This window comes from Sprattus sprattus (assembly GCF_963457725.1).
Source record: "Sprattus sprattus genome assembly, chromosome: 17".
NCBI classification, from domain to species: Eukaryota; Metazoa; Chordata; class Actinopteri; order Clupeiformes; family Clupeidae; genus Sprattus; species Sprattus sprattus.
The window spans coordinates 19,190,982-19,213,877 of record NC_137915.1 but is presented as its reverse complement, the minus strand read 5'-3'; the positions used below and the strand labels follow the sequence as shown (position 1 = coordinate 19,213,877).

At 42.8% G+C, this 22,896-nt stretch overlaps 2 protein-coding genes across 3 annotated transcripts; one reads left to right on the top strand and one right to left on the bottom strand.

Annotated features, from left to right (window-relative positions):
* Nucleotides 1–8,717: 8,717 nt before the first annotated feature.
* On the bottom strand, nucleotides 8,718–15,154 carry LOC308378611 (leukocyte elastase inhibitor-like). Of its 2 annotated transcripts, none has more exons than XM_080855555.1 (7): nucleotides 15,131–15,154; nucleotides 14,250–14,431; nucleotides 10,788–10,928; nucleotides 10,449–10,566; nucleotides 10,097–10,239; nucleotides 9,732–9,899; nucleotides 8,718–9,433 (listed from the first exon to the last, which is right to left on the bottom strand). In XM_080855555.1, the coding sequence occupies exons 2-7, from the start codon at nucleotides 14,415–14,417 to the stop codon at nucleotides 9,026–9,028; spliced, it is 1,146 nt and encodes a 381-aa protein (XP_080711681.1). In that variant the 5' UTR covers nucleotides 14,418–14,431; nucleotides 15,131–15,154; the 3' UTR covers nucleotides 8,718–9,025. The 2 variants fall into 2 exon arrangements, with proteins under 2 accessions (XP_080711681.1, XP_080711680.1); XM_080855554.1 differs by lacking the exon at nucleotides 15,131–15,154 and adding an exon at nucleotides 14,862–15,057.
* Nucleotides 15,155–16,279: 1,125 nt separating this feature from the next.
* On the top strand, nucleotides 16,280–22,579 carry pigm (phosphatidylinositol glycan anchor biosynthesis, class M; the record flags this gene model as incomplete). Its single annotated transcript, XM_080855733.1, is given in 6 exon segments — nucleotides 16,280–16,318; nucleotides 16,320–16,517; nucleotides 20,743–21,284; nucleotides 21,560–21,818; nucleotides 22,108–22,209; nucleotides 22,412–22,579. Coding segments are annotated over 6 exon segments (1,308 nt in total).
* Between the last annotated feature and the right edge of the window lie 317 nt (nucleotides 22,580–22,896).

Sequence of the window (22,896 nt, the reverse complement as noted above, 5' to 3'; positions counted from 1 at the left end):
GGTGCTCTCAAGGCTAATTTGTTGCACAGTTTTAATCCAGAGGTGAAGCAGGCTGTCAAGCTGACCACACCTACATGGGAGGATACCACGTTTACTTTGGAGATGCTTATCAACGTGGCAAGAAGGATGGAACGGGATGTCGAACACAAACTCAGATGCGTCAACACCTGGGATTCGAATTTGGAACAGGAGTGCATGTTGAGACTTTTAAATGCACAAAAGCCTAAACAACAGCAACAATACAAACCACAGTATGAACCCAGAGACAGATCCCATGAAACATGTCATAAGTGTGGGAAACATGGCCACTGGGCGAAACAGTGCAACACTCAGAAACGTGGCAGATATACAGCTCGCTATAACCATCACAAAGAGGGTGATGAGGAGAGCAATGATGATGAAGATATATTCAGAAGGTTTGCGAAGTTGACGGATCATCAGAGACAGACCATTATGTCCGCGATTCCGGGAAACTAAGTCTGCCCTCCTTACGGTCTCTTACGGTGGCTGAAAGCCAGCAGCTTGACAAAGATGATGTGTGTGTGCCTAATGATAAAGATGGTCTAGGTTCGGTGCAAGAAAAGGCACAGGAATCTGAGGAGTCATTGATTCCAGACGTGGGAACACACATAGCACCGGAGTCAGTGGAAGATGCAGGCGAAGCTGAGGAAGTCATAAAGAGAACTGTAGGTTTGGAGGGCCAAGGCTTCAATCCTAACAACCTGATAATTGTTGAGAGTCAAGACTGTCCATCAAACACTGGAGAAGTGCAGATACCGCCAGTGGAGAGACAACGACTACAGCCATGTGACAGGAAGAATTTGAAGTGTAAGACAACACACAGAGCACTGTCACTTTCCCAAACTGCAGTCATGGTGAAGGGGGAAACCAAATTGGACAAATTCACCAACCCCATAGAGCGCATGCCTCCAGAACAACCACCTCTGGCGGGGCGCAAAGAAAAAACGTATGATTACGGATAATTTAAGTCATGCCTTTTTGTTAATCATGTCATTACTTTTAGCAATGATATGATGATTGGATGGACATTTTAGATGCTGACTTAATTATGAACTTGACTACGAGATATTTTTTACTACGAGATTTTTATTTTTTGACGACATCAGCCATCAGCATGAGAACAACGTCGCCAAGGCGTATCGAGTGGATGGCGACCATGATCCCGATGGTGATGTCCGGCATTCCAAATGCTTCATCCTTATGCGACAGCCACCACCTGCACCCCTGCACACGCATATGCCCATGCCGAAGGAGAACATTCATGTTGGGTGTGCAGATTGCTACCCTAGGCCAACGCTTCTTTGCAGCCGTCATTCTAAACTATGGTATTACCGTGGTGATGGATGAGGTCAGAGAAGTAGCCTCAATTATGGACAAGATTGCGAATGACGCCGCAGGAGCCTTGTCCATAGTCAACAGAGATTTCAGTATGCAACTATCAAGTTTTTCAATGTGCATTAATACCACTACACTATAGGAATATACATTGAAACCACTACACTACACTATGAAGACATGTGTGTTTGTACTAGAACAATGTTTGATTATGTTTAATCGTGATGTAACATTGATCGATGATCATAGGGGGGTTGTCAGATTTAACCACTACACTATAAGAACATGTGTTCTGTTCTAAAACTTTTTACCACTACACTATGGGAACACATGTTTGTTGACATTTTGTAACAATGTTGGATTGTTTTGATCACTATGTCTGATAATGTTCGTTATGGTTTTGTTAGGTTTTATTGTGATCATGATGTAAGATTGATCGATGATCATAGGGGGGAATTGTTAGATATCACTGAGTTGATGCACTCAAACTAGCTTCCTGCTATTCATGGGGATTTAATCAAGGTACTCATTCACTGTGATTAAATCAGGTTCAATCATCCACTCAGAAATAGTACCCACCTCTAGACACACCCATTCCCTCCCATATCCTGGATGATTGTATAAATATCTGTTACTCCTCTCAGTATGTTGAGAGAGATACCTATCGTGTACCATGCGATAGGTTTGTCCTGTGACGCTGGAATAAACATATTTCTACTCTGGACACTCTCCCAAGTTTCCTGATTATCTGCAAACCTGACCTTGGATCCAAGACTAAGACAGACTTCTTTCAGTGTCACTAACATGTCTTCTGAGCCCATTAAATTGCACATGTTGGTAGTTACGAGGTGGGTGTGGCCATTTTAGAGGAGGGTGGTAACACCCCCTGCTCGGAGGACGACACCAAAAATGGTTGGAGTGTAGACACTTTGGCTGCTGCCCTAAAACTACCAGAAAAGGGCTTGACTAGTGACCAATATGTGCAGGTTAAAGAGATCCTTCATCAACACCTCCCTGTGTTTAGCACTGGTGGTGCAGACTTGGGCTGTACCCACCTGACCAACATATTCATACTGGGGATAATAGGCCTGTCAAGATAAACCCTAGAACAATTCCAGTGCATTTTGAAAGAGGTTGAAGCTTAATTAGAACAGCTGCCCCTGTGGTCATTGTGTGTAAGAAGGAAGCGGGTTTGTGGTTTTGCGTTGACTATCGGCACTTTAATGATCTTACGGTTAAAGACGCATACCCCCTCTGCAGGATTGATGAGACCCCCCCCCCCCCAAAACAAAAAAAATCCACCCCACCAAAGCACCAATCCCCTCCAACCCCACACCCAGACACACACTTAATGAGCAATGATAATGTGAAACTGACATTTATTGTGAATAGTTGACTTTAACAACTAAATATTGTAAACTATTTGAATTATGAGGTTTGAGTGCAGTGTAATAGTAGTGTAACTTTTTGATTACCTTAACAAATAATGTAACTTGTTACATTTGATTAATTGTTTATTAGTTGAATGTTTTCAACTGAAGTTCTGAATTTGTACAGGTCCTGTTGTAACTATAGTATTTCAATTATCGCTCTATCTGTTAATTTGTCACGCCCTAATGCTGGGTCTTCACTGATCACTGTATGCCATCGCTGTTACTCGCATTGGTGACATCACTGCTAACCTGATCATCCAGCTGTGCTTGAGCAGTGATGATGATGACCATGGCAGTATCATGCGCATATGGTGCTGTATTAGCTGTTTGTCTGCTGCTGCTAGCATTAGCTAAACCTGGCTCAGCAGCACTTGAAACATTATCAGATGAACTTGAAACATTATCAGCAATTTTCTTCCACGGACGAATTCTTGATTGGAAATATTGTGTTACCTTAGCCGCTCAGATACACATTTTTTCAGGCAGAAACGCTTCAGTAACGCCTTGGCAAAGTGCGGCGGCCAAAACAGAAACGGTGCGCTTCCCTGCCTTGTGCTGGAAAGTTGAGAATAGTTCAACTTTTAAGGGCACCTAAAAAAAACGCTTCAAAGACGCAACGCGTGGTGGAGAAGGGGCGCACGCTTTAAACGCGCCGTACCATAGGAATCAATGCATTTGCTCGCGTCCCGTTTTTACAAAAACGCGTATGTGTATCTGAGCCCTTAGACGGGAACGCGACGGTGGAGCGTTTTTAAGATTTCCACTCTGGAGGGTGGGTTCATTTTTTTGCGTTTTTAAGCCCCAAAAACGCTGTCGCCGTCTAAACAAAAGGCACATCTGATAAAATATTTTGTCGGTTTCACCCGGGAGCGTTGTCGTGTAAAGCCACCCTTAGTTTCCACAGCTCCAGCTCTGTGTCTGCATCAAGGGCGTAGGTTTGCATAGGTAGGGACTAGTCACGACCAAAGTTTGGGAAAGACAAAAAAGTCCCCACCAATATTTTGTTAATTTGACATTGCGTCCTGAAGGTCTTGTTGACAATGCCCGTTTCCACAGCGTCTGCTGAGCGGTCATTCAGTACAATCTTAAGACATATCTACGAAGTACGATGACTGACAAAAGACTGACCGGACTTGCTCTCGTGAATATTCAGACAGATTTGGACATCGACAGTGAAAAAGAACAAAAATATGCAGAAGGAGAATTAACTTAAATTAGAAGGGCAATGCGTTTTTGCTGTAACCCATTATTTGCGCGAGTGTGTGTGAATGTGCTTGAATTTTTAGTTGTTGTTTTTTTTTTATTGAGGGGCGTTGGTGGCTCTGTGCGTAACTCACAATTGTGTTCTGCAAGCGCCCCTGGCTTCAGCGACAGAAGTAGCAACAGTCCCGGTGATCTAGCGAGCGTAGATCTGATGAACCGATGGTCACGGCACCAATGTAACCGGTGTAAACCTCTGCGTTGTGTAATTGATTTGATTTGGGACAATTGCTGAGATGGATATTTATTCACCTGCATTAAGCACACCACATTGAGTCTCCAGCTTGTTAGCTTCACTAAACATGCTCATTCCAAGCATATGTCAAACAGGGCAATAAAAACAGACATGTAATATATACATAAAGAATACATTAAGAAAGAGAAGTAAAAAACGTAGAACACCAACAGAACATTGAGTCTCCAGCTTGTTAGCTTCACTAAACATGCTAGCCCCCACACGTAGCAAAAAGGAAAATCATAAAAACAATATGTCAAAAGGTTATTTCTTACAAATAAGTGCTAAGAGGATATATAATCACATAGATGCCTATTTTTAATGGCAATATGTATTAGATTGTTTATCCCCATGAATCTCAGCCACCTGACCTACCTCATTCCAAGCATATGTCAAACAGGAAAGAGGAAGGAGGGAGAGAGCAACATAACAAAGGGAGGCTTACAGAGACCCCCAATATCAGTGCTTGTGCTATCAAAATAAAAGATCAAAAAGAAACTGAAATACAGGTCATTTGTGCAATTATTCAATCCGCATTTCTAACCTGTTACATACGTGGACTGTGGCCGCTGCCTGATTGAAGGGGCGAGTAAGCTGCAAACCAGGTACACCTGGCACTTCATGATGAGGCTGGCTGTCTGCGGTGGCACCACCACCGATGCTCTACCACACCTTCATGGGCTGCCTGTCTGTATGCACCTTTGAGTGGGGTGCAGGGGACCTCGCTCTGTTGCGGCAGATGACGAGGGAGCAGCTCAGGCAGGAAGGTGTGCTAGCCCTTACTGATCTTCTGGTGGACAGGTGAATAATTAGCCTGCACTGTCGCAGGAGGACATGCGTTGTGGAGGCCGCCATCAGCCTTATAGAGCGGCTGCTGCAGGAACTGGGGTAGAGACACATTTACCATTGGAAACCTCATAACACATTTAATTGATTGCTTCCACCATGCTGCAGGCAGGTGTCCCAGCCTCTCCTGATGAGTCTGGGTTATGTAAATTCATAATTGTGTATAAAGAAATAAAATCACTGTATCTGCATTTTGTCCCACAACTGTTGTGTCACTAAAAATGTGTCACTCATCAGTTTTCTCTTTTTTTCTTTCTCAGGCTGTGGATGACTCTGGCTTGCCGGGCTGCCGGGCATGGACGGAGTTGACAGCACGGCAGAGTATCTGGTGGAGCTGAGGAACCAGCCCTCTCTGGCCCTCACCAACCAGCAGGTCAGGAAATTGTATTGTCTTACTTCTTTCCCTCTGTGCCCTGTCATACATATTCACACGTTTTGCCTTTTCTCATGGGCTGCTGTGTTCTCTCTCTCTCTCTCTCTGTCCAGATGGGATCTCATCCTGAATGACTACAGGAGGATCAGGCTGTGCAATCTGGCCAATGGGGCTGTTATGCAGCAGACCACCCTGCAACTGGTGGACGTGAGCCACACCAACCTGGTACAGTGGCACATCAACAGGGTGTAGAGGCAGGGCAACTGTTGGTGATGCAAGGACTGGACCTGCGACTGACCCTCTCCTCCCTGCTAATGTGTGCCCACCATCTGCAACCACCCCCCCAACCAGGTCCAGTTCACCAGTACCCCCCGACTGGCAGCACCGTGAGCCAGGCACAGGTGAAGAGGAAGGTATCTTCTGCAGTCGCACCGACGGCTGTGAACTCCTGCCTGCAGCGAGAACTCTTCTCTGCTCCACACTAGGGCCCTCAGCTGTTCATGCTGTGTCCAGTGACCTCACAGGGGCCTGTGCTGGGTGCTGCACCACAGGCTTTGGGTGTCAGCCCTTCCTCTACCGCTCCTGCCCCAGTCCGAAAACGGACCTGAAGTGTTTTGCGCAACACGTGCAAGAAATGAAGGCAGTTCAGGACAGCGAAGACAGTATAAGGGCATTATATACTGTAGAAACTGTTCCCAAGGAGCAGTGGTTGGAGGATATAAAAAAATGCTTGAAAAATAAATTAATAAATGGTCCCGCCCCCCTCCCAGAGGCATGAACACTGGCTTAGTGCCCCTCAAGCCCTTCCCATCCCAGTTTCACACTTTATGTATATGTTTTCAGTTACGTATATTTTCTATATTATATAATGTCCATTCTCGTTCCGCGGCTGGATTGGATGACTGAGAATGGATTTGAAAGGCGAGGATTGGCCGAAGAGATCCGAGCGGTCCTGATCCAAGTAGCGCCAGCTGTCTGAAGTTCTCTGGTTTTGGGAGGTTGAACATTGCCACTCAACTGGATAAGGGTTACAGGCTGTCTTTGAGATGGTGCACTTCATCCATGCTACTTGCACTAATACAGAGTTATTTTCTATGCCATAACTTATTTTGCTTTTGTAAAGATTAGTCAATAAATATTGTTGGTTTTGAATACTTATCTGTTGCCCCCTTCTTTATGTTGTTACAGGACATATCATGTGTCCTGTTAAGCTATTTTACATCATACAACATTTGGGTAATGTGAATAATGCAGAAGTGGGACAATTTATTGTGGAACCATCTCACTTTTTATTCTGAAGTCTTCTGGATGCAACTTTCTTCCATAGCTTTCCACCTGTAACTTATGTGTAGTTAGAGGGGAAATCTTGTTGTGCGCTGCCATCTAGTGGACAAAAAGGCATGGCTGTATGAGTTAATCAGCTCAGAACAAATAAATACAATTGTCCTGCTTAATGTACCTACCGAATGGGTCGCCTTAATCATTATCAAAAAAATTGCCCCCCCTGAGAATTTTTTCAGGAGCCACCACTGGTCAAATATAAGTGTAGAAGAGCAACGGCAGAACAAGCATTAACCCGATGGGTGGGCTCTGGCACGCTATACCTTCATTAAGGCAGAGGTACTGTTTGCCTCCCCTACGTGCTTTTTCACTGCGGTTTTATGTCAGATCAGCAAGACTAAAAAGGTTCTACGCATGCGCTCAACCCAGTTTGTGAGGGATTGCACAATCTGAGATAAGGCACAGCTCGTCGCTGCCTCCTGTCTCGCTGTCTCCTGTTTGTTTGAACAGGACATGCGCATATTCTTACTGACACATCTTTCATAGTTTCTTTTGTGGATGGCTGTTCATCTGTCCTAAGTGAAAACATTTTTTTAAATGGTATGTTTTGTTTGAGTTTTTATTACTTATTGTGAGAAGGTGAAATTTTCTTCCCCTTCTCACCAAGGGGGTGCAACGGCGGTCTCTGGAACGTCCGCACAGGAGGCCATTTTGAGGACGGAATAGCTTCCGGGAGGGATCAGTGGTACGTTAGGTAACGTCAGTGATCTTCACAATCGTTTACACTCTTATCTTGCGGAAATTTTGACGGATTTACAAATGACTTGATTTACAATCGTCATAACCTTGGTAATAATTCTGGATGCTTGAACTGTGAAATGTGCAGCTTAATTGTGTATCACGGCTATTGTGTATCAGTCATTTTACATCAATTGGCGAGGCATAATTGTTCTTTCTTTTCAATATAACTTAAGTTGCACATAATAAAACTGAAGTTGCACATGATTTCCAATTGGGTTGGTTTGTTAAACATTTTACATTATGATTTCGACAGGAAATTGCTGACTTTATTGCCAATGAAGATGCCATCATTTTGTGCAGCCTGCTCTATCGAACGCTCCCTTGAAACGAGACCTGTCAACGAGACCTGTCATGTTATTTTCATATGAAAACCCATGTTTATAATTCTTCATAAGTATGTAGTGCAATAAGAAATATCTTACGTTTATAACAAACCAACCCGTTTGAAAATCGGTTGAAAATTGAGCAAGTTCTGGTTATTCAAAAAGTACCACTACCAACACAATGTTAAGGGGGAGTGAGCTATACCGTCCTCAAAATGGCCGAAATTGCTCGAATTGTGCGGACATTCGACTCCGTCGGCAAGAAACGCAGTCAGGATATCTAGCCTTTATATAGATATCTATGCTTCTCACTGTATAATGAGGAGTTTGGCCCTGGTGTGGGGTGGACTCCCCCACCACAATGGTTCAATCCGGGCTCCCCCACCATAGTGGCTGGACCCATGAGGCCAAATTGCTTCAATTGACTTCAGCTGGCCCCTATTTAAAGGGTGCCTCATGTTCATGGAAGAAATACTTTTCTGGAGATGGCCATGAGAGAACTTTGCAGAGAGCCTTTGAACAGAAAGCATTGAGAAGGCATTTGTGAGAAACCCATACCTGTTGTGAGGTGGAAGGGAAACTGTGTCTAGCTGTGTGGACACCTTGTGCCTTGTTTTGTTTGCTCTGCTGATCTGTGTTAAGTACTAATGGTGCTTAGTAAGATTTTAGACTATAGTTAACCTATGCGTAGTGAATTGTGCCTCATTTAAGTCTGTGTAGTGAATTGTACCTAGTATTGGTCTGCATAGTGAATTGTGCCTAGTTTAAGTCTACATAGTGAATTGTGTGTCTGCGTGGTTAATTGTGCAATAGTCTATTTCTGCTAAGTGAAATTTGCCTAGCTTGATTCTGCAAATGAACATTCTGCCTAGATCAATGAAGCACTGTGAGTGCGTTTTGTATGTGATTTATGTTTGTTTATTTTGTGTGCAATGGTTTGGGGTTGATGTAGAGAATTCCCCCAGTAAATAAAACAGAAATATATTTTTATATGAAAGCCACCATCTCCTGCAGTGCACCTTTCTGAATTATCTATACAGACAATGTGTTCTCTCACTGGTTTTATGAATACATCCAAGGTCTGGTCTTTGGCCAAGAGAGGGAGATTTTCCTCAGCTTAAGGGGAGCTGTAGCGGCCATAGAAGAGGATGCTCTGTGTGGGGTTGTGTCGGATGAAGAAGAGGAAGGGGTGGTCCGCCATGAACCTCTCTGGGGGCATCATGGCACACCGCATCATCATGACCGCGGCTGTAGCTGCGGCTGCCTCAGTGCCCTCCTCGTTCACTTCCACAAAGGACTTGTGCACGACCTTGGACAGAACCAGTTCGTCGCAGGGCGACATGCCAGAGAAGTCACACTTCTGATGGTCAAAGGCATCCACCATGCCCATGCTGACCAGGATGTCCTTGAGATCATAGGTCTCTTCCAGCTTGAACCTGGGAAGACCCACCTGGACCTCCACGGTGTCCATCATGTCAGGCCTGGTCCACTCCAGGAAGTTCTCATATGTGAGCATCTGCTCCAGCTAATAGAAGAGAGAGAGATAATTGCATTTATAACTCTTCATCTGATCTGTAATTAACCACATTGGACATTTTATACCAAGGATCACTACAGCAGCAGATTTAAGAATTGTATTGTTCACACAAAGAACATCACCTCACCTTACTTTTACCTTTTTGTAAGGCATGAGACATAAGTGTATCAGTGGGAGATATCTGACGAATATTTTGTGTTCAGCTTGTTCACTCAGCTCTATGTTACATAATATGTACTATTTCCATCTAACATTACTGTTCATATACTGTAACAGCTCATTTTACCTTCTCCAGTCCAGTGTTGTTGTCCTCCATCTCATTTGGGAGCATAATGAGCATGCTCATATCTTTGCCCACATAGGGGAGTTCCAGAATCTGGCACTCGACATCGGGGACGTAGGTAAAGGGGAACTTAGCCTTCTGATGCATCATTTGCACAGGCTTAGTTTCATTCTGCAACCAGAAATACAGATTTAATGCATATGCACACAAATGTACTCTTCGTCCTCCACTTGGTCCTCTGATATGTCCATTGAACCTCACAGGGGGTGAATGTTAGCAATGCAAGTGATCAAAATTCAACACGGCTATAAGAAATTCAATAGCTACATGAATTAGTATATCATTGCAAACAGGTTTATTGCTTTTACCTTATTGAGCTTAAATTTGACTTCACTGGTGCGAGCACTGTTAAACTGCTTCTCCCAGTTGCCTTTGAAGTAGATGGCGTTTACCAACACAAGTCTTGTTTTATCATCCACAACCCCTTCAGCCAATAGGTCCTTGATTTTCTCTACAAAATAAAATTGATCAATCAATCAGAGAATCGTGAAAAGCACAAAGAAATGTAATTTTGTGTATTTAGAGTGGGAGAAATAACAATAGATCTAGCTTACTGAATGAATAACATATATTTAAAACTGCTCTTAACTTGTTATTAACTGTTTTATAACATTTTATAACATTTATGCTGTTTGGGTTTCAGCACTGATTGATGATTACCTTGTGTCTTTTCCTCCACCCATTTGTTGATGTTCAGTCGTGCCGCCTCTGCATTTTCGAGGAAGTCAACAGCCTCCAACTCGGCAAGATAGTGTGTCTTGGTGTCAGCAAGGAATTTCTGAAATGTGTGTGTGGGGGGGAGAAACATTGAGGAATGCTGGCTTGATCAAATTCAAGGCAGACACATGAGGGACTAACATCACATTGATACTGGATATTTTCTGTTTCCTACATAAACCAGTAGTGTCCAATGTTCCGTGTAACAGTGAATGAAAGTCAGGTATTTTACTATGGCCTCTCTGCAAACAAACTGGTCTTATCTCAACAAACTGGTCTTACCTCAACAAACTTGTAGGTCTTCTCTCCATACAGGCGATTAGCCAGACTCATTGCATAAGGGGCTCCGTCTTTGTTGAGTTCAGCGAAGAGCTTGTTGAAGCCAACATGAAAATCACCATCTGCTTTGTGCAGGTTCAGGGACTACAGGGACAATGAAAAGAGTAAAGTATTATAATTGGCCACAAACGATTTCAAGTGGCTTGCAGTCTCCAAGCAAAGAGAGAGGAGAGAGAGAAACTGTCCTGTTTTAGTGGAAAACACAATAGATTTCCACTAGCACATTTATTAAACTTTTCCACTTTTGCTTTGTTTTTAGTTATAAAACATCAAAATATGTTCTACCAAGACAGCAGAAGCAGACAGCACACACTTGCAGCTGGAGGTTTCTGGAATGAACTGTTCAGTTCGAGAGCTCTTGCCAGCTGCAACTGCCCGCAATCATGCTGAATCACTGGAATTGCAACAGCAAGCATGCATTATAATGTTGAGTTGTTAAGGCCAGCTTTAGTGTGTATGAATACTATTGACTTTATCAGGTCCACTTTCCAAACAAAAAAGCTGAAATGTTTCCTGGATAATCAATTAGAGTTTCTAAACAAATGTAAACCTGTTCACAGAATGATTTAATTTCTGTCTGGAGGGGTAGGGAAACACTGTGTGATCTGTATGTGCCTGGTTATTTCATCTTTGCACTTAAAGAAAAGCTCTAGGAAATAAACAGGGAAAGATGCTTTAAGGAAATTTTTCCTCTCTCTTCTCTTACACAAAATTCACCACAAATGAAACAATGAGAGTGCCATGGATTTTTTAAATACAGTCTGTCACCCACGCTGTCCGTTCATCACATTCCTTTCGGGTTGTGTTAAAAAGAAATCACAAAAACGGCTGAAAGGACAAGGGCTTGTCAGAGAATGACATAGCAATGGAAAAAGTGAGAGAATAGGACAGGCCCATCAGAATGCAAGTTGGCACATGTGCTAGGCGAAAAAGCTAACAAAGGATAAAACAAATATCCACAGAGTTGTTGCCACTGTGCCAAGAGAACCTGAGAGCAATGCACACAATATTTGACCATCATTGCTAGATCAAGTGAAACTGGTGCTTTTAACATACAGGGAAATGAGAAGACGTATTGAGTTGGACAATCCAAGTCTATGATGGTGAGGAATCATCAGTTTGCAGCCATTATTCTTCATGTCCTCATTCTTGCTGCTGCATTTAGACGATAACTAATTCACAGTGTATATTGCAAGGAGATAAAATAGCTCACCTCAATAGTGGGGAAAACATTTTTTTTTGTATAAAATGATAGTAGCCAAAAAAGCATCCCTTCACCAATTTCCCAGCAAGAGAGACATTATAACCCACTCTGTTAATTCGCGAAACACCACCAAGACACAGATACTGCCCTCCACACCCACCATTTTACCTCACCCCACACCAAGGTACTTCAAGGGGAAAAAACACCCCTTTGAAACACCCTTTCAGACACCCTGGTTAGGCATCCATGATGACAGATTTGTCTTATAACCTTCATCACTGCTGCTGGAAGTTGGCACCTCTGGACTTGTTGGAGCATTGCAGGTCTACCTTTAGGTGCCTCATTCCTGTGCTGCACAGGCTTCGTAGTTTTATTAAAACACAGCACCTATACATCATTGAAAGAGGTGGCCTTTTATGGACAAATATGGTCATTTTGTTCAAAAGTCATACAAACTGTAAATATATCATGAAAATAATCAACTGGACAGCAGCGTCAACTTCAGACATGTATTCCTATCTTACGCATAGAATAACAGTACAGCAAAAGGAAACAATTTCTCAATTCTGCTCCTTGGCAACGTGTGATACAGATGTCAACACTTCCCCAATTGAGCAAGTGTTCCACATTGTTTGGCAATAGAAGAATGACATATCTGGTAGAGGTGAAAAAGGGTGCACACCCACGCTGCTTCATACCACAAACCCATGTAAACTTTTCATGGCTACCTGAGAGATACCAGTAGAAAGCTAAGCATTGGTTAGGAATGCATGTGACCACACCCTTAGTCAATTTCTCCTTCTTTGTGACTGCCCACACAGCAGCACCATTTTGTCATCACCTGTCATCATCTATAACAACTTTTCATTGTGAAAAAAGGCACATTTTCAAACCACCCCCACACTAATAGACATACCACAACCATCACAAATACATTTCAGGCTCTTGAATACAGGCTTTGACTGATGCAAACATTTGACATTATCAAGTTAAACTTCACATACAAACGGCCTCCATAGTATGTATATAAACATAGGTTGAAGGGTTGTCCTGACGACGAGACAAACAAGACCTATGCTTTATGGCATGGGTGTGCATATACAACTCTCGTATACGCCTATATCTCGTATACGCCTAGATTACACAGAGTACCCACTGCAATGTAGACACGGGTAACTAACTCTGCTAGACATCCATTGGGGCATGGGTTGTACTGTCACAGGGTGAGTCATAGACTGAAAGGTCATTCAGTCAGGATACCTTGGCCTTGGCCAGTAAAAGCATGTGAGTTTCTTGAGTTCTATATGACAGAAGTTGTCTAGGTTAGCTAACTAGCAACCAATGTAATATACCAACAGACCATCCCTTTCTAAGAAAAAAAAGGTGTGCTGGTGGAATGGAATTCATATGACTGATAGACAAATGGTTTGGAAAAAAAAGGCCTTTATTTGTTTATATATTGATGAAAATGCTAGTCTGAATTAATTCATATTTCAAAGCTTTAAAATCACTGACTACTTCAGTCAATCCAATTTTTTTTTGCATAATTAGAGCGTTACCGCGTTACCGCTCAGTACTAATGTATTATGATTCCATAGATATTCATAGTCTTATGATTGTTATCCATATGTGGTTTATGCCTTAATGTTTCTTTGCTTTAGAATTAAGGTTAAGCAGGTATCTGTGTTATGAAGCCATGTGTGCTTTATTAGACCATTTCTAACTGTGTGTCTCTGTGTTCTTAGTGATAAGGAGGACTGGACACCTGACGTTAGAGATGCTTTGAGCATTTTCTTGTGAATCTTGCTTCTCTCCTGCTGTGCTCAGCTGAATAAAGCCTGTATCCTGATTGAGCCCCATCTTCCTGACTGGGGTCTCTGTTTCTGTGGTACAACAATACTATCAATGTCCAGGGACATATTAATGTGTTCTGAGGCATTTAGACTACAAATTTGCACACACAGGGGGTCTCACCGCTCAGTGACTACACTCTTTACTCACTGATCACCTATATCACCTTACTGAGAGCACAAAAAGAAAACTAGCTGACAGCTATAGAACTGTATACCTGTGGACAGTTCACCATAAGGACAGACATGTAGAGCCAATAAACTGAAACAAAAGTTACACGTTTACACAGTAAAAAAAACTCTGCAAGGATATTTTGTGGGTCTCTACAATTTTGTGCGTTGTGAACTCACCTCATGCATTTGGACTTCTGTATTGCCCTTGGCTCCAAGACAGACCATGGCCAACGCAGAAGAGATACTGAGTGGTGAGTAGAACACATTGCCCGTCTTGTTTGTCTCCGTGATCTTCTTGAAAAGTTCAAGAGAGAAGTTTGAATTTGCAGCTGCCAGTGATTCCATGGTTGACTTAGAGTCTGGAATTCGAACAAAAGAGTCATGGATGTAATTAAAATGGCACATCATTCCAACTTTTAGATACTACTCGATAGGTAAGACGCCAGTCACGAGTCGTAGCAAATACTAGGCCTAATGATCTTGCAATCCCTGTTCAAACAAAATCGATGGTTGTATTAATAGGCTAAATTACAAAAGCATGTCAACGACATATTTTACATAATTGTCTTGTACAAAGACACACCACCACACCGAATACTCCCTCTTACTTCATTCGGAAAGGTTAATCTAGAGCAGGCCATTAACTAAAGAAACTATGTGGTCGACAGTGGTGACGACATTCTATTGTTTAAGCGACAATCAACCGATATATTGCGGACATGAAATAGAGAATTCTCAACTGGAAATGCCACAAACACTAAAGTTAAATAAAGTTGATACAGGACTTACCGATGTGTTGTACACGTTATTTTAGCTTTCAGGAGTCCTCTTACCACCGTACTGACACAGAAACTGAACTGTCATTTACACTTTACTCCCCATAAGTTTATTACTTGACACGCCCTGTTACACACCTCTCACTGACTCGACTACCTATCGCATTGCGTAGCCTGCGTTTCGTAATAGGCCTTCCACTATAGCTTTACTTTATTTTATTTTAACAAATAACCTCTAAATATGTGAAACTGCAACTTCGGGGGTAATAAACACACACGTACCGGCCTTGTAGCAGTAAGGCAAACACAAACCCTGTCAGTGGAACCTGTCAATGGAAGTTTCCGGGGTGGACACGTGATGATGACACAGTAACTCGGGAAAAGACACATTTACACAGATAAAGCTGCAATGTCCAGCAAAACAAAAACTCTGGATTAAACGACATGGCACAACTACCCAGAATCTTCAAATAAAGACATAAAGTGTAATGTTTTTAGTCATAGTTTGGTTAACTGTTAACCACATAGCCGAATGCGATGAGCATTTGTATTCGATACAAGCAGATATACAATGTACATTTGTATTTAGGCTACTCTGTTTTATAAAGAACATCTTTGTAGGCATTGCATTGTTTAAATGAATGCAAAACATGAGTTCTGATGGGGCTTCAACGTGAAATCAAATAGCATTAACCATTTTTTGTGAAACCATTAGTTTTTTTTTTTTTCAATTGTTACATTTGCTTGAAAAACAAGGAACTTCAACACAGCACCTTTTTACCTTGCTTCTTTGCAGGACGTTGTAAAGAAAAGGTTACACAGTAAGCCTACCGGGGAAGGGTTGGGCTTTTACTTTAGGTTAGGTATGAAAGCCTTATGTTTTATTTTTTTATGACTGAATATGTTCTCATTTTATTATCGAATTTTAATTTCATGAACCGATACTAACAAGTTACAACTTATAAATCTTAATGTGCAGCCTATTTAGGGGGGAACACTATTCCTGCAAAATGCGCTATCTACATCCCTCTAACTGAGTAGGAGGGGCTTCTTTGGGAGATGATTCCCTCCCATTTGACACAGAAACTTGTCAATCTTGTAGCACCGCCTTCAACGACGATGTTGACACTTCCTGGATTTAACTTGAACAATTCCAGCGTTTAAGTGCTTGCCATGGGACTCTGGGCAGGATAAACACTTTAACGTGTTTCATACAACATATGATTTCTTATGCATAGTCATGTTCAACGTCGATGTGCCGGTTCTGTCAGTAAAATGATAGCAGACTGATTTATCTCGCTGAATGGGAATGGAGATCCTGCAAAGCTAGCTAGCTAGCTAGCGAGGGAGCAAAGCTTAGTTGACAATGTTACAATTTTAAAGTTATTGTGAAAGTAATTGATCTGTCGCTACTTTACTAGGGTATTTCTTATGTGGTTCGCTGGGAATAAGGGAAGTCTGTATTTTCAGTAAGGGTAGCAGTACCATGGGTTTGTTGGTGCATAAAGCTCTCAATCAACTGATGAGAACACACGTGTTGTTGAGTTTTGCACTTGTGATGCGACTGCTGTTGGTCGGCTTTGGTATTTATCAGGACAGAACTATGACGGTCAAATACACAGACATCGACTACCATGTATTTACAGATGCGTCAAGATACCTTACTCAGGTAGGCATACTGTTCAGAGTTATCCATTGTCAGTTTAACATTGCACGAATGAGATGGATTAGAAGTCTTTTACATACAACTGGTATATCTGATTGGCCAAGAATATGGGTTCTCCCTCGCTATCATTCTCACACACACACGCACACACACACACCTGCATTACTGCAAAGAAAGTCAGAAAAAGCACATATGTGTGTGTGGTGGGTAAACACACGTTTTAGACCTCCACTATTCATATGATCAGAAATATGTATAGCGTCAATATACAGTATGTGATCCATTAATCCTTCTCACAGGCTATGGCAAGAAGTGATCAATGTATTTTGCATTAAAAAGCAAGCGGTCATCTTGTGTCTGTGAAGCAAGCATTCCCTCTTACAACTGATGTCTGTTACTGTTTTTCTTGCGTCAATGCATTCTTTACTTCTTAAGGCGCTCACATGCTTGTCCGATCGTGCTCTCCGATCTCACGAGGCACGCCCTTAAACGCCCACCTTGAAGTGGGACCACACCTTTGAGCACCTCGGAGAGCCATCCGAGGGTGTCGGATGGCCTCTGGAGCACCGATTGAATTTTCTCACTATCCGATCCGAGCTGTCCGACACCCCTGGCTAAAATGACGTGTCCTGTTTCGTTCCCTATATGACAGCACCTCCGTTTTTAAAAAATCGCTGAGAGATCGCTGGGAACCTGGGGCTGGAGGTCCAGGAGTGCATTAGGAGTTGGAGGAAGATCAGGGACAAGTTTGTAAAAATGAAAAAAAAACTATGAAGGGCACCAGCGGCGATGCAGGAGGAAAACCGTCATCTCCCTTCTTCATTGCTCCATCGTGGCTCTCGCCGCATATAAAGCATAGGGAGACGTCGTCTAATTACAGCAATAATAAAAACATTTCTTGGTTTTCGAACAGCCTCTTTGTGTTTGAGTTAGCATGCAGTGTAAATGATTAAATTGTAAAGAACCTGAATTGTAGACGTAAAAAAGCAGAACTGTTTGTGTGGTATAATAGGCTAATAGAAAATATTCGACAATAACCGCGAGCTTGGTCATTGTCGTTAGTAATTAATTTCACAACAACAGCCTCTGATCATTAACTAAAAATACACGGGATAAAAACAAACGATTTCTTATTTTATAGTTTGTTGTTGATGATGTAATGGCCTTGTAACATCATAATAAAGCGTTGGTAATCTCCACAGCCCCTCGTAGAATCATGCAGGTAGAGGTGAGTCGTACAATCATCAGATTAGAAAGGGCGTGTCTCTCGTGAAGTCGTACGAGGTGAATTGGATAACCATGCAAATGCCTTTAAGGCAAATGCCTTTAAGGCATTCTACGAGGGGCTGTGGAGATTACCAACGCTTTATTATGATGTTACAAGGCCATTACATCATCAACAACAAACTATAAAATAAGAAATCGTTTGTTTTTATCCCGTGTATTTTTAGTTAATGATCAGAGGCTGTTGTTGTGAAATTAATTACTAACGACAATGACCAAGCTCGCGGTTATTGTCGAATATTTTCTATTAGCCTATTATACCACACAAACAGTTCTGCTTTTTTACGTCTACAATTCAGGTTCTTTACAATTTAATCATTTACACTGCATGCTAACTCAAACACAAAGAGGCTGTTCGAAAACCAAGAAATGTTTTTATTATTGCTGTAATTAGACGACGTCTCCCTATGCTTTATATGCGGCGAGAGCCACGATGGAGCAATGAAGAAGGGAGATGACGGTTTTCCTCCTGCATCGCCGCTGGTGCCCTTCATAGTTTTTTTTTCATTTTTACAAACTTGTCCCTGATCTTCCTCCAACTCCTAATGCACTCCTGGACCTCCAGCCCCAGGTTCCCAGCGATCTCTCAGCGATTTTTTAAAAACGGAGGTGCTGTCATATAGGGAACGAAACAGGACACGTCATTTTAGCCAGGGGTGTCGGACAGCTCGGATCGGATAGTGAGAAAATTCAATCGGTGCTCCAGAGGCCATCCGACACCCTCGGATGGCTCTCCGAGGTGCTCAAAGGTGTGGTCCCACTTCAAGGAGGGCGTTTAAGGGCGTGCCTCGTGAGATCGGAGAGCACGATCGGACAAGCATGTGAGCGCCTTTATGTTCCTTCGAAATACAGCAGCATACGAGCTACAACTCCAACTCGACTATAACATTAAAGTTGCTGTCCTCGATGCTAGTTAAAGGTTGTTGCTATTTGAGCTTCACTTCATCTTTCCCTTCCATTCGCCTGAAACAATGTTGTTGATTGATTTGATTGGTGTATGGCTTGGAGCCATGACTGTGCACAAACTTAAGAGTGTTTTGTAATGGACAAACAGCTAGAGGAACGTGAGAAGAATATAACTGAATTCAATGAAAAGTATTATGGATTACAATTTAAGGACTATACAGTTGCAATCAAAATTATTCAAACCCCATTGCCTATTAGGTTTATTGCCAAAATATACAATTTCTCGAATGTTGGCAATAATCAAACTTACACAAGACTTGTTTAAGTAGTTTAATGAAACTTATATTAAAAGGGTTTTATCTAAATTCATTTTGCAGTGTCAAAATTATCTAACCCCTTCATGACAAGCATCTTTAGTACTAGAGCACCCTTTTGCTGTATGACCTGCTGCAAACGCGATGCATAGCCAGACACCAGCCTCTGACAGTGTTCCTGAGGAATCTTAGCCCATTCCTCATGGGCAATGGTCTCCAGTTCAGTAATATTCTTTGGTGTGTGTTATGCAACTGCCTTCTTCCAATCCCAACAGAGATTTTCGATGGGGTTGAAGTCAGGCGACTGTGATGGCCACTCTAGAATCTTCCATTTCTTCTTCTGAAATTCAAGCCTTGGTGGACTTTAAGGTATGATTGGGATCATTGTCCTGTTGGAAGGTCCAATGACGCCCAAGCTTCAGCTTCATCACAGATGGCATGATGTTTTTTTCCTAAGATTTCCTGATACTTGACTGAATCCATCGTGCCCTCCACACGCTGCAGGTTTCCAGTGCCAGAGGCAGAAAAGCAGCCCCAGAGCATCACTGAGCCACTGCCACGTTTCACTGTAGGCAGGGTGTTCTTTTCAGCATATGCTTCATTCTTCTTCCTCCAGACATACCGCTGATCCATAGGCCCGAAAAGTCCCCATTTTGTCTCATCGCTCCACAGAACAGAAGTCTGAAACTTTGGTGGCTTATTTATATTGTTTTCAGCATATTGGAGCCGACTTTTCTTGTGCTTTTGGGTCAGTAGTGGTGTGCGTCATGGAGTCCGGGCATGGAACCCTTCAGTTTTTAGTATGCGCCTTACTGTTCAAACTGAAACCTTAGTGCCTGCTGCCACCAAGTCTTGCTGCAGGTGTTTTGCAGTCACTTGAGGGTTTTTTACCACTTTCCTCCTCAGGAATCTGGCAGCCGCTGAGAGCTTCCTCTTTCTGTCACGTCCAGGTAGTGTGACCACTGTTCCTTCAACTTTGACCTTGCGTACAGGACAATGATCCTAAGCATACCTTAAAGTCCATCAAGGCTTGGTTTCAGAAGAAGAAATGGAAGATTCAAGAGCGGCCATCACAGTCGCCTGACTTCAACCCCATCGAAAATCTCTGGTGGGATTTGAAGAAGGCAGTTGCAAAACGCGCACACCAACGAATATTACTGAACTGAAGGCCATTGCCCTTGAGGAATGGGCTAAGATTCCTCAGGAACACTGTCAGAAGCTGGTGTCTGGCTATGCATCAAGTTTGCAGCAGGTCATAACAGCAAAAGGGTGCTCTACTTAGTACTGAAGATGCTTGTCATAAAGGGGTTGAATAATTTTGAGACAGCAATAAATTCATTAAAGTCATTAAAAGAAGCATTTTGTGTTGAATTTGGATAAAAACCCTTGTCAAATTAGTTTCATTAAACTACTTAAACAATTCTTGAATTGTGTGTTTATTGCAAACAGCTGAGAAACTGTATATTTTGCCAAAAAAACTAATGTTCAATGGGGGTTGAATAATTTTAATTGCAACTGTACCTCTTAAGTGCATACAATTAAAAGCCCTTGCAGAAGGGAGACAACCGAGTTCAATTGCAAACTGATTAGTAATTAAAAGGGTTTCAAGCATTTCTGTCTGTGCCTAATAAGTGTTGGTCTGAGGAGTAGGTATTCTGAGCCTATTCTGAACCAGTATTTGATGAGTTACAATTGTGTCTTTTGTCTCACCTCGCTGTCTGTAGGGCGAGTCTCCATACAACAGGTCCACCTACCGCTACACTCCCCTCCTAGCCTGGATGCTGACCCCAAACATCTACCTGACATTTGTGTTCGGTAAGCTCCTGTTCGTGGCGTGCGACGTGCTAACAGGCTTTCTCATCCAGCGCCTGCTTCTGCTGCGCGGCCTGTCGGTGGAGTCGTCATGCCTCTACAGCGCCCTCTGGCTGCTGAACCCACTCCCCGCAGGCGTCTCTTCGCGCGGGAACGCGGAGTCCCTATTGGCGGCCTTGGTGCTGGGAACTCTGCTGTGTTTGGAGAAGAGATGGCTGTTTACCGGTGCCCTGCTCTATGGCTTGTCCGTGCACATGAAGATCTACCCAGTGACGTATGCGCTGCCCATCGCCCTCTCTCTGCAGACCAGGGAGCAGGGAGCGGGAACACCCGGTGGGAAGAGGAGCTGGACACTCTGGGGATTTGTCCGCAGAGTCCTGAACAGAGATCTCCTGATATTCGCCCTCATTTCTGGAGGTCTTTTCTGCGGACTAACCCTAGTATTCTACCATATGTGAGTTTTGTGGTGTAGTTTATTTTGGCTGTCTCATAAATAATAATATCCTATTTTTATATACTCTAAATATATAATGCACCCTTCTCACTTGGTCTATTGTAGAATTAAACCTTAACACACTCGTCTATACTTACTGTTTTTTTTAGTTAGATGTTTAACTCATTTTGGATGCAGTGTACTTGTATAACTGACGTCTTCAAACCCATCCAGTGTAGACACCTGAGCCTAATGAGAACCTTTTCTCAACCTGACATGTGACCTCTGGTGGGCAGATACGGTTGGGACTTCCTCCACGAGACATACCTGTACCACCTGACGCGGCGGGACATCCGCCACAACTTCTCGCCGTACTGCTACATGCTGTACCTGACGGCAGAGAGAGAGTGGAGCTTGGTACTGGGCCTGGCCTCCTTCCTCCCTCAGGTGTCCCTCCTGCTGCTCTCCTCGCTGGCCTTCCATACTGACCTGAGCCTCTGCTGCTTCCTCAACACCGCCATCTTCGTCACCTTCAACAAAGTCTGCACCTCACAGGTTCGCCACAGTCATTGTCACTGTCACTTTGTCAACCATTTTGAAGTGGGGATCTGATGCATTACAGTAAATGCATCATAGCTGTAACCATTTGTGTGTTCTGAGGTAGTATATACTTATATGTAATTGATCAAAAATAACAATGTATCTTTTATACAAGGCTAGTAAATGTTAATCAAGTTATAGGGTTAAGATTAGGGTATGTAAAATGCTATTTGCGTATCTGAGTTTTGCTGTGTTTGTTGGTTTTCAAAGTCAATTAACTGGACTGTCGATGATTTTCCCACAGTACTTCCTGTGGTACCTCTGTCTATTGCCTCTGGTTATTCCCCACCTCACTCTGTCTCTCAAGAAAGGAGTTGGGCTGCTGGCTCTTTGGTTTGCTGGACAGGTAGCTATAGGCACTTTCGCAGTAGATCAAAGTTGAACGTAAAATGTCTTTAATTTTTCTTTTTAATTGTATAACGTAACTGGCTTATGCATCAGAAATTCCACTATGTATTGTGTGTGTGGGGATAAAATGTCCCCTTTCCCTGTGGGCTTTCTCTTCTGTTGCTCTACTATGGTCTAACACTTTCTTTGCTTTGTTTCAGGCCCTATGGCTGGCGCCAGCGTATTACCTGGAGTTTGAAGGACAGGACACTTTTGTCCTCATCTGGCTTGCTGGCCTGCTCTTTCTCATCATCAACACTTACATAATGGTCACGATCATCTCCCACTACAGGCGAATTACCATCAAGAACAGGCCTAAAACTGACTGAATGGTCACTTCAAAAAAAGACATTCGCCATGGTGTTTATTTACTCTGGTGGGCCTGTGTTTTCCTGGAGCTACATGGGTCTAAAAATTGAGTGGTTTACACATTTGGCTTCAAACTAGGTCATGCCCTCGATGACCCTCAAGGTGCAGTATGAGGAATGACCAGTAGGTGGCACACAGTCCACAAGAGTGAGACATAATCTCAAAACACCATGTGGTGCACTTAAGGATATCCAGGATGTAAACAACAACATCAACAACAATAATAATAGCATCAAGGCGGGGGGGGGGGGGGGGGGGGGGGACTTGCAGCAATGGC